General features: G+C 41.5%; 1 protein-coding gene across 2 annotated transcripts in view; it reads left to right on the forward strand.

The window, feature by feature from the left end:
- The window catches only part of Ift88 (intraflagellar transport 88), a 106,759-nt gene that overhangs the window by 1,499 nt on the left and 92,730 nt on the right, over nucleotides 1-12,530 (forward strand). For both annotated transcript variants that reach the window (XM_076545090.1, XM_076545089.1), the window contains exons 2-4: nucleotides 5,485-5,580; nucleotides 9,450-9,512; nucleotides 12,174-12,230. In XM_076545090.1, the coding sequence (XP_076401205.1) occupies nucleotides 5,491-5,580; nucleotides 9,450-9,512; nucleotides 12,174-12,230 (210 nt within the window). In that variant the 5' untranslated portion in view covers nucleotides 5,485-5,490. The remainder of the gene's footprint in view (nucleotides 1-5,484; nucleotides 5,581-9,449; nucleotides 9,513-12,173; nucleotides 12,231-12,530) is intronic.

Below are 12,530 nucleotides of genomic sequence, written 5' to 3' on the forward strand. Positions count from 1 at the left end.
TGCTATCCTTGCTTTCTACACCTTTCAAATTAGTGTATTCCACTATTGGTCTGTTCAGCTATCTGTGATGTTTCCCAGGTGTGTGTGTGTGTGTGTGTGTGTGTGTGTGTGTGTGTGTAAATCTGGTTGTAACCAGCTATCTCTGATGTTTCTCAGGTGTGTGTGTGTGTGTGTGTGTGTGTGTGTGTGTGTGTGTGTAAATCTGGTTGTAACCCGGAAGGAAGGAGGTCTAGTTTTAAATGCTGATTGTTTTAATACCTTATGGATAAATTCAATTGGCATCAGAAAGGTTTGTAAGCAGGAAGTTCTTCAGCATGGGATTCTGGAAGCATGTTCCCTGGAACCACACTTGGGAACTTGTTTGGAATCTAGGGTTGGGGAAATGGCTCAGTGGGTAAAGTGCTTGCTGCAAAAGCCCGAGAACCTTGATACCCAGCCAGCATGCGCTTAAAACTATAGTGTAGTGGCCGGTACGCGCTTGTGCTCTCAACTCTGCAGAAGTGAAGTCAAGGGATTTGTGCTGCTCCCTGGTCTGCTAGCTTGGCGGAATCTGAGTTCCAGGTCCCACTGAGAGATCTTGTCTCAAACACAAGGTGGGCAGTGCCTGAACAGAAGGACACCCCAGTGTGACCTCTCGCCTCCACATGCACACGTACATAGTGTGTCTACACACATGCAGGAGCAACCATACCCACACAAAGAAATTCACATTCTGGCTGGACAGAATGACTCATATCTCTTACCCCAGCTCTTGGGAGGTAGAAGCAGAGTTCAAGGCTAGCTTTGGCTATGTAATGAGTTCAAGGCCAGCCAAGGCTACATAAGACCCTGTCTCAGAGACAAAAACACACCCCCTCCAAAGATTTCCTGAATCAGAAGCATAGATGGCTGGGGAGCAGCTGTCTGAAACGAACAAACCTTTAAGCTTCTGATGGGAGCTCAGGTTTGAGAGACACTGGTTTGATATCACAGTGTTCCCTCTTATCTGTGGGGGATATAGTCAAAGACCCTCATACCACACTGAACCCTTCATACAGTTTTGGAGGGTGAAGGGTCAGGATAAGGTTTGTCTGTGTAGCCCTGGCTGTCTTGGAACTTGCTTTGTAGACCAAGCTGGCCTTGAACTCACAGAGATCCACTGTCTTTGCCTTCTGAATGCTGGGATCAAAGTTGTGTGCCACCATGCCTGGCCTTGCTGTTTTTGTTTTTGTTTTTTTCAGTTACATATATACCTGTGATAAAATTTAAATTATAAATTAGGCACTGTAAAGAGCCCAGCACTGAATCCCCGATGCGTGGCACAGTGTGGGAAATGTGGTGTATTGAAGACCCACTCCCTGGCGCCGCTCGGGGTGAGCCCAAGTCCTTCTGATCAAGGCCCAGAAAAAAGAATTAGGCACTGTAAGAGATCAACAGCAATAATATGTTCTGTTTCTCTCTCTCTCTCTCTCTCTCTCTCTCTCTCTCTCTCTCTCTCTCTCTCTCTCTTTCTCTCTCTCTCTCTCTCTTTGTTTTTTTTTTTTGCTGTTCTATATTCACTTTCTTTAATAAAGTGAGGTGGTACTTAAATAGAAAATACTTTCCAACTTCTCTTTGGCATGTTTGAATTGCCAACACCTCTGATCTTGTGCTTTGAAACCAATGATAAGGAAAATAGCAAGGACTGCAATACCAGAAAAATTAGCCTGATAACTGAGATAGCTGCTATGTGGCTAATGGGCAGGCAGCCTATACAGTGTGTATACAATGGAAAGGGAATGATTAAATCCCAAGTGGCAGTGTTTAGGGTGGTATAATATTTTATTACTATGCTCAGAAAATGGGCAGCTGTTCCAGAAGCTTCCTATATGGCCCAGCAATCCCATACCTTAGTATATGCCCAGTAGAATTGAGCATACACTCTGCTAGAGAGATGGCTCAGTAGTTATAAGCACTTGTTTCTTTTCCAGAGGACTTGGATTCAGTTTCCAGCACCCATGTTGGCCAACTCCCAACACAGACACATACATTTTAAAAAGAAGGCATATTCATGTAAAACTTGCATATAAACATTCGCGACAGGGTTATTCATAAAAGCTCCAAAGTAGAGCTAACCCGATGTTCTTTTACTAATGACTAGAGAAGCCAAATGTTGTAAATTTATTATTGATCCATGAAAAAGAATGCAGTATAATGAAACTGCATCATGAACCCTGAAAACATGCTAAATGAAAGGAGTTAGGCATAAATGCAGCATGCTATATGGTTTCATGCACATGAAATGTCTGGAATTGGCTCATCTATAAGGATCGGAAGTTGTTTAGTGGCTTTCAGGGGTGGGGAAAAGGAAGGATGGGAAATAATTGCCTAAGAGCCCTCAGGTTTTTGTTTTTATGGGATGAAGAAAATGTTCTGGAATTGGATAGCAGTGATGGTTGTACATCTTTCGAATATACTGAAACCCAATGAGTAATATGCTTTATTTATTGAGATCTAAGCTGGCCTCTAACTTGCTATGTAGCTGAGGCTGACCTTGAACTCGTGAGCCTTCAGCATCTACTTCCTTAGACTGCCACCATGCCCTTTGTGGTAGTTTAAAAGGGAGAGTCTTGATCTTTTAAGAGAGCTGAAGCCGGGTGGCGGTGGCGCATGCCTTTAATCCCAGCACTCGGGAGGGAGAGGCAGGCGGATCTCTGTGAGTTCGAGGCCAGCCTGGGCTATCAAGTGAGTTCCAGGAAAGGTGCAAAGCTACACAGAGAAACCCTGTCTCGAAAAACCAAAAAAAAAAAAAAAAAAAAAAAGAGCTGAAGTAAAGAGTGAACATGGTTCACTATTACATTGGCCCAGAAAATGCTACACAACCATGCAAACCAAGAGGTTCACGTCTGAGTGTTCTATTGGGCATGGTGACACGTGTCTTTAATCATTGCCCTTGAGAGGCAGAACCAGGCAGATCTTGGGGAGTTTGAGGCCAGCCTGATGTATATAATTAGTTCTAGGCCAGCCAGGGTCTGTCTCAAAAAAGAACAAAACAAACAGAAAACCACCAACCCCCCCCCTACACACACACACACACACACACACACACACACACACACACACACACAAACAATACAGTAAAACAAAAAAACACTTGTGAAACTGGCCAGGTCATCAAAGGTAGGCATATCAAACAAGAGCCACCAAGTATTTGAAAGGTGTCAGTGTAAAGAAACAGTTCGCACCTCTCTGGGGATATAGTGGTGGAGTTGGTAGGTGTGCCTAGGCAAAACAGTGGGCTTGACCCAAGGTCAGTGGCCCAAAACGAGGGCTGAAGTTTTGGTTCATATGTTAAAGAATGCAAATAATACAGAACCAAAGGTTGGTTTGTTTATATTTATGTGTGCATGATGAGGGTGAAGGATGAGTACATGCCAAGTCCACCTGTGGTGGTCAGGGGATAGCTTTATGAAGTCTGTTCCCTCTATTTACCTTGATGTGGGTTCTGGGGATGGGACTCAGGTCACCATGCTTCTGTAGCAAACACCTTTGTCTGCTAAGCCGTTTTTCTGGCCTCTGAACTGAAGGTGTAAATACAGATTCTCTGGTTATTGAACATCTACAAGTAAAGCCCCCAAGGTGCACTGCTGCACTTTTGGAGCTCATGGTTGGGTTGACCCATGCCTAAGCTCCCCTGCCACATTGAGGTGATCTTCACTAACTGAAAAGAAACAGGCTATTCCTGGGCTAGCAGAGGAGACTCTACTGGAAAGATCCCAGGAGATCTTTGAAACAATGAAACAGAAACTTACAGACAGAAGTCTGCAGAAAGTGAAAGCAAATACAGGTTAAAATGGGGTGGGGGGATTTATAGTATATGAATCCCAAAAGAGTATTTTAGTATTCAAAAGGTTCTAAGAAGCCACATAAACTTGGTAGTATGCCAAACAATACGAGTGTATGGAATTCTCTTTGGAATTTACTGGCACACCTAAGATACAAGTTAGCTAGATATTGCAGTCCAGTGCTGTATTTCTTGACTACCTTCCTCACCACCACTCCCAGTCTTCCTAAAATACTGACTTGACTTCAGCAGAATTTTGGGCCCTTCCCAGATGCTCATGTAGTGTGTCAGTTAGAGTGTACGAGTGCAGTGACCACACAGCTCTCCTTCAGTCCACTTTGTATTGCCATGCTTTTCTGCCTACCTTCCAGCTTTCTCAGCATTTAGCAGGAAGACTTCCAACTGTGCAGCTTTTTTACAGTGACTCTGCTTGCAACCTGGTGCCTCCCATCATTTTCTATACTTCCTTGTTATATATCCATCTCTCTCTCTCTCTCTCTCTCTCTCTCTCTCTCTCTCTCTCTCTCTCTCTCTCTCTCTCTCTCAATATCTTCTTTTTGTACTTTTCAAAGTAAATTTCCCCCTGAATACACCGCATGTGGCTTATGTTTGGACATTTATTTAGATTTTTTCTTTTGATGTAAAATTTGCAAAGAGCTGAACTAAGAACACATTTGCTGGATTTTCTAGGCAGATGCTCTACCATGGTGTTACACTCCCAGTTCCTTTGCTGAGTTTTCACGTTGTGTGCCAGTGTGACTCAAATCCTTGTCAAGATAGAGAACATTTATCGTCACTCCAGAAAATTCTCTCATGCCCCTTTTTATTCACTCTCCACCACCCAGCCCCAAGAAGCAGCTGTTGTCCTATTTTTTCCTCCAGATTTGTTTTGTCTGTTCTAGAACTTACAGAAGTAAAACAATGCCCAGTGTGTTATTTTCTGTAAGGCTTCTTTCCTCACAGTGTCTACTCCATGTTACTTGTCGCTGTGCATTTTCTAGTTGTGACTAGTACTCCCTGCATAAATATGCCATGTTATGCTCATCCATTCTGTCGTAGGGAACCTGGTCGGACCATTTGGGGCTGTTGGGAATAGCATTGCTATAAATGTTCTTGCATTAATATTTTGGTACACATATGTTTTCATTTCTGTTACAAAAATACTCGAGTAGAATTCTGTCATAAAAGATTAATAGTATGAAGCAGCAGATTTTTTGCACAGTTGTAACATTTTATGCTCTCACTAATGATAGATAGGTATTCTGGTTGCCTTCTGTCCTTGCTGACTTTGTGAGTTGTTGCTCTTTATAATTAGCACTAATGCCAGGGGTATAATGGTTTTTGCCTTATATTTTAATTGATTACTGCATTTTCTTTCTGTACTTGATATTAACCTCTGTGAAAATCAGGGTAACCAACTACCCCTCTCATTGCCTGCCACTTACATAGAAGATGTGGAACAAACACGAAGTGAGGGTAGTGGAGGTGTGTTTTGACAGTTTGGGGAATTTGGAAAATATGAATGAATGTCACTGTTACTTGCTTGAACTAAGAATTATTTTGTAGGTCTGGGTGTGGCTTGCAGCATGCTTAGCATGCATGAGGCTCTGGGTTCAGTTTCTAGCATCAGAAAAATGAATTCTTATACCAGGAACATTTTTATGTTGCTGATTTTTTAATAGGTACAAATGATGGAAAATGTGCACCTGGCACCAGAAACAGATGAAGATGATCTTTATTCTGGTTTTAATGACTACAACCCAGCCTATGATACTGAGGTAAAAACATTTTTACATTGTTCTTTCTGGTTCTTACCAGTTCAGCTGATTTATGAAGACTTTGGGTTTAATTGTGTTTTGCTTTGTATGTGCTTCAGATCAAGTGCAGTATTAAAAAGTAGGCAAGTAGTTAATGAAGAACCTGTTTGTACCAGTGACAGTGGCCACAGCAGAGGGCAAAATCATGAGGAAGCTCACGTGACTGAACCAGGATAGCTGTGCTCTTATATACTCTTCCGCACTAGCTGTCGGCATAAGTAAAGGCTTGGGTAACCTGGAGATACCTATGATCAGTTTGGGTTTTGTTTATTTAAAAAGTTTTTTAAGGATTTAAAAATTTTTGTTTTATGTGTATGAATATTTTGCCTGCATGTATTTATATGCACCGTGTGTATGCCTGGTGCTTACAAAGGTCAGAGGAGGGCATCAGATCCTCTGGAACTGGAGCTATAGACAGTTGTGAGCCACGGTTCTGGGAAGAAAACCCAGGTCCTCTACAAAAGCAGCAAGTGCTCTTAATCCCTGAGCCATCTCTCCAGCCTCAGTTTGTTTGGCTTTTCCAGTCTCCACTGTCTTCTAATTTGGGATGTGTTGACATACGAGATCCTGTCATAGTCCCCAGGGATCGCAGGGCCGGGAATGCAGCTCAGCGGATAGAGTGCTTGCCTGGCATGCACAAGGCCCTGGGTTCAGTCTCCAGCACCATCCTCAAGAACCTTAGAGTAGAGACCACCTTTGCGGTGCTCTAGTTTCTAAATGCCATGTAGTGATTTTCTCTCTTTACGCATGTATTTTATAGAGAAATTAGCAAATCAAAATGAATATAGAGGAAAAATTACAGACATTGAAACTGTTACTCTGCAGACCAACTTACAGTGCTTATCTTACCAGATTTTCCCTTATGCCAACACATGTGTATCTATATATGTTTTGATAATATGGGGTCATGCTGTGTATTGGTATTTCTTTATGTCAGTTTAATATTTAATTTTATAATAATTACAAAGATGAAATTGCTACTAAGACAAATTTGGATATTTTCACCTATTTACATCTCTTATAAAAGTTACAGTTTCTGAATTTTATAACAACAAAACAAAACAGAAAACCTTATCAAAGTTATCTTAACCTAGAATGGGTAAAAGAACGAAACATCTGGCTTAGTAGTACTCACCTTTAATGCCAACACCTGAGAGGCAGAAGCAGGCAGAGCTCTGTGAGTTTGAGTCTAGCCTGGTTTATGTAGTGGGCTCCAAATCAGCAAGAGCTGCATAGTGAGACTCTGTCTCAAAAACAAAGAAAAGACAAGAAAGATGTGGTTGTTAATTTATTTGCAAATGTGTAAGAATAAAATACTAATGCATATGGACTTTAGACATTCTCATTTTGTTCTAGAATTTTTCACATGGCTTTCTGGAGTTTTTACTTTGGTGTAAAGTGGCTCTCTGTGAATGTGACATGTAGAGAGGAAGCAAGAAGGGAAGGAAATAGGGATGGAGGAAATCTGTGTGGTACTGGTCATTACAGAAAGTGAGGACAGCAGCCGGGGGTGGCAGCACATACCTGAGCACTCCTCAGAAAAGTAGCAAAATTTAGAGAATTGGAGAAAATTAATAATAAAAAAAAATCTAACAAATAACAGTAAAATAGTTATAAATAATAAAATAACAGATTCAGCACTCAGGAGGCAGAGGCAGGTGGATCTCTGTGAGTTCCAGGACAGCCAGGGCTTCTCGAAAAACCAAAACCAAAAAAAAGGAGAAATATTTCAGTATATAACTGAATCATTTGATATTTGCTTAAGATGTTTATTTGCAAGTTGATAATTAAGGTACAAAGAAAAAGTTACGAGTGGTATTTATTGTTTGTAATTGAAGCATTGATTGGCCATCTTTTTAAACTTGTTGGCTTAGTTAAGTTGCCCAATTTTATTTATTTATTTTTTTTTCGAGACAGGGTTTCTCTGTGTAGCTTTATGCCTTTCCTGGAACTCACTCTGTAGACTAGGCTGGCCTCGAACTCACAGAGATCCGCCTGGCTCTGCCTCTTGAGATTAATCCCTGGGATTAAAGGTATGTGCCACCACCGCCCGGCCATTGTCCAATTTTTACTACTAGTTTAGGGATCTTAAGAGACATCTTTTTGTCAAAGATCTGCCAAAATAAAGGTATCAGTTATGGTGGTGGCTGCCTTTGACTTTAGACTCACATAAAAGTTCCCAGTTTTTGTGACTAAGAGTTGTGTATACATTTAATTTTGTAAGTTTGATATAAAGTTATAAGTATGAAGAATATATATTGTGTGTGATATATATGTATGTGATGTATATGTGTATATATATATATACTATTATCACATATAACTTGTATGTGATAAAATCATGTTTTAAAGTTATTTGGACTAACATCTTGGTTATGTAGATATTCAGTTTTGATTATCCATATAGAGTTTTTTTTTCTAGTTAATTGATAGTGACTATTTTACAGGCATTGGCTATATTTATTTTTCAAGTGTTTTATAACAAAATACCTGAGTCTTCGAACTATGTAGAAAAGTAAAATACTTAAGCCACGGTTTTGAGGCTGAACATCCAAGATTGGACAGTTGTATCAATTCATCCTCGTCAGTATCACATTTAATTACCATTCTTAGTAATATAAATTTTACTTGGCTATATTACCATTAGTATGGTAAGTGGCATCGTGATGAAGTGTCTACAGGAAAGACAGATCACAGGTGAGACAGACAGCCATAGTGGAGAGGGGCATCTTACTCTTCCAACACCCCATTCGCTCAGGAACAGTATTAGTCATGTCTGAGCTCAGCAGCCGCAATAATCTCACTGCCTGGCCCAACCTCGTGAAGATCCACACTGTCTACACCACCACACTGAGGGCTGAGCCTCTATCCTTAATCCCTGGAGGCAGAAGCCGAATCCAAACCACAGCAGCAAGTGTGCTTTTTAGGAAGCAGCCTGAAGTACATCAAAGGCAGGTGTGAGGTTGTGTTCAGTGTATCTGAAGTTAGTCCAGAAGCAGGAAGTGAGAGCCGTTCAGAAGATAGGCACTTGGTAAGACAGGATTCCACATATCTCAGGAACATGTATACCCTACCTTGACTAGCAGGCCTTTCCTCAGACTTCCTCAGGGAAATTAAGTGCAGGTCAAGAGTCAGAAAAGTTTATTTCAATGGAGACATTGGTTCCCACCTGCACTGCAGGTTTCCACTTGTTACATGGACACACAGAAAAGGAACAAGAGAAATTATTTGCCTTCTTTCTTATAGAGAATATGGCCCTTTCCATCCTGCAGCTTCCTTAGATAGGGACTGTAGTGTGATCCTGGAATATAAGAGGAAAGGACGGAAGAGGGGAAGGGTGAGGGAGGAGGGGAAGGGGAGAATGAAGAAAAAAGGGGAAGAGGAGAGAGGGAAGGCAAGAGATTTGACTCTCCCTCCTCCAGCCACCATGGAGGAGGAGGAAAGGACATGTCTGAGTATCTGACAGATAGCCAGGTGATGGCTCCACCCTCTTAGGGGTTTGGGTTATTTTAAATGGTGAATAAGTACACAGTTCTCAGTCATAAACACTGAGGACTTTCCTGGGACATGTGCAGTCAACGGCACCCACCAGCACAATTAATTATTCTTCTACTTTGGCCGAGCTTTTTGCAAAAAGATGTTTTCCAAGATTCCAGGGGGTAGAAGGAGACTTGATATTTGGGAGATGAGGGGTGTAGAACTTGAAGACAGTAGTCTCTCTTTGGGGTAAGATGAATTATAGGAGGTCTTGAATATGAACCAGACGAGTTTAAAGTTTGTCACATTTATTCACATTTGAATGTTATGTTAATTTTGCCTTTTTATTTTAGGAGTTGGAGAATGACACAGGTTTTCAGCAAGCGGTGAGAACCAGTCATGGCAGAAGACCTCCAGTAAGCAAATCAGAAATGATTCATTGATAAAATTTACCATCACAGTCATGTTTAGGTGTCCAACTCAGTAGTGCTAAGTACGTTGTCGTGAGGCAGAGCTTCAGGATGACCTCCTCTTGCAGACTGAAAACTCTTGCCTATTAAATACCAGCCCCTCCCCCAGCTTTTCCTTCCCCAACACTCAGTAGCTACCGCTCAGATTTCCCTTTCTGCGCCTTTGACTACGAGACCCCTCACACGGTGGAATCCTGCAGTATTTGCGTGTTGGCTTCAGCCAGCCCTTCATTTTACTTAGTACATGTTCTCTAGTCCATCGTTATAATCTTTGTTGTCCTCTTTCAGGACACGTGGTTCAGGAATGGGCTTTCCTCCCATTCTGTGGGCTACTTTCATGTTCTTGATTATAGTCTCTGGTACACAAAAGTTTTTGGATTGATGTAGTCCTGTTTATCTGTCTTATTGCTTATTCTTTTGGTGTCATGTTCTAGAAGTCATTGCCAAGGCTAAGACTGTGAGCCTTTCTGCTAATATTTTCTCTCAGGAAATTTGTAATTTTGGTTCTTTAATATATTTTTAATTAATTTTATATGTGTGGTGTATGATAAAGATTCAACTTCCTTTTGAATGTTGAAAAGGTGTTCTTTCTTTCTTGGTCTATTTTAATTTATGAATGCTCACATAAATAGTTTTCCCAGTTCCTAACAATAGCAGAATTTTACATTGTTTTTAGAACTGTAATTGCCACCTATTCCTGTTTTTTGGTTGTTTTGGAGACAGAGTCTCACCATGTAGGCCAGGCTGGCTTTGAACTTGCTCCTGTGTTAACCAGGATCGCGGGTGTGCAGCACCACGTTGGCTCATTCCTTTTTCACTGTTCTCAGTTTTCTGCTAAAACTCCTGGCCTTGTGATCTGCCTCCTGGCACTCACTAAGCATGGCGGTGCATGTCTGGTGTTTGCACTGTATGTGTGCCTCCTGGATCGCTGTCCATTTGTTTGTCTCTCAGCTTGCCTCCTGGCCTCAGTGTATAGCCTTTTGAGATGACCCACTAAAGCCTGGACGATTACCAGGGCTGTCTCCCTGGCAGGCCCTCTCTTCCAACACATATTACCTCATTTTGAATGCCGGGCTTTGCTCAGCTTCTCAGCCTTGCCTGTGGAATGGAAAGATGCCTTGAGGACAAAAAAACTGCCCTAGGGGCTGGAGAAATGACTGCTCTTCCAGAGGATCCAGGTTCAATTCCTAACACCGACGTGGCAGTTCACAACTGTCTGTAACTCTAATTCTAAGTGATCTGACACCCTCACACAGACATGCATGTAGGCAAAACACCGGTGCACATAAAATAAAAATAAATGGTTAAAAAACCAAAAACCTGCCCCAGTACAGACTCCTTTTCTTCCTATCTTAAGACTTTATGTCTTACTTTAGTAGTTCTACAATGCATTCAAACAGATTTTTATAGTGTGTTTGGGGAGGGTACAGTGTGTGTATCACTTGGTCAGAGGACAACTTCTTGGAGTTGGTTCTGCTGGAGACAAACCAAGTCTCCTGGTTTGTCTGACAAGTGCTTTTTTTTACACACTGAGCCAGCTGACCAACACAAACTTGGTTTTTGTTTGGTTTTCAAGACAGGGTTTCTCTGTGTAGCCCTGGCTGTCCTGAAACTCTCTCTGTAGATCAAGCTCCCCTCAAACTCAGGGGCTCACCTGCCTCTGCCTCCTGAGTGCTGGGATTAAAGGCGTGTGCCACCACTGCCCATCCCAAACTTGTTTTTTAATAGACATTTTTGTGCAGCCTTTTTAGTAGTTCTCAGTAGGAAGACGTGGTAAAACAGTCCAGTATAGCAAGAAGTAGAATTCCTTTTTGAGTGATACTCAGTTATTCCCAACAGCTAGCATGTTGAGGTCACTTTCACATGGTCCCTTTTGAGTCTAGCTCCAATTATATGATGTGTTGTTTGTATCCTTTGCTCTCAGAATCCTTTTTACTTAAAAGTTGAAGGAATTTGGACTCAAAGATATTAAATATAGTTGAGGGAGAACTAGGATTCAAATCCCGTAGCCTCCAAAGCTGTATCTGTTAGTGGGGTCTGTGGCTGTAACACCAAGGATGCACATGTGTTGAATGAATGGTGGATGCAAGCATAAAAACTGGGCTTATTAGGGGCTCGGATCATTCCCAAGTCCCTTTCCTTTAAAATCAATTTCAAACCGAGGCTCCTTCTGAGCACTTTCAATAACTGAACTCCCTAGTATTTAAGCAATCATTCTAAGTATGACATTTCCCCTTTTTTGAGGTTATAATATAATCACAACATTTCTCTCTTCCCTTCCCTCCAAACCTTTCCATATACCCCTCCCCACTCTCCTTCAAATTCATGGGCTCTTTTTTTTTTCATTGTTATTGCATGCATGTATGTACACACACACACACACACACACACACACACACACACACACACACACACTCCTAAATATAACTTGCTCAGTCTGTATAATGTTATTTGCATGTATAACAATTTGGCATCAGACAACCAATTGGTATGCTCTTCCCTGGGAAGAACCACCAAATACAACATTTCTTCACCGTTGAGTCTCTGCATTTTCTGCTTTGTCGCCTGATCTGAATATTGCTGACTATGCTCCTCTTCCTTCCCAAGGTAACTGCTAAAATACCAAGCACAGCAGTCAGCAGACCCATAGCCACTGGATACGGGGTAAGTTCTATAGTTTTTTTGGTTTTTCGAGACAAGGTTTCTCTGTGTAGCTTTGTGCCTTTCCTGGAACTCACTCTGTAGCCCAGGCTGGCCTCGAACTCACAGAGATTCTCCTGCCTCTGCCTTCCAAGTGCTGGGATTAAAGGCGTGCGTTACCACCACCTGGCTGGGGTAAGTTCTATTAAGTGGAAAATATTAAGATGTTTCTTAAAATATGTGTAAGTTCATATAAGGCTGTTCTAAATAATTTAGGCTTTGTCAAGTCATGACCTAGATATATAGTTATAGGTATTAAAAAGT

Source organism: Peromyscus maniculatus, chromosome 9, assembly GCF_049852395.1.
Source record: "Peromyscus maniculatus bairdii isolate BWxNUB_F1_BW_parent chromosome 9, HU_Pman_BW_mat_3.1, whole genome shotgun sequence".
NCBI classification, from domain to species: domain Eukaryota; kingdom Metazoa; phylum Chordata; class Mammalia; order Rodentia; family Cricetidae; genus Peromyscus; species Peromyscus maniculatus.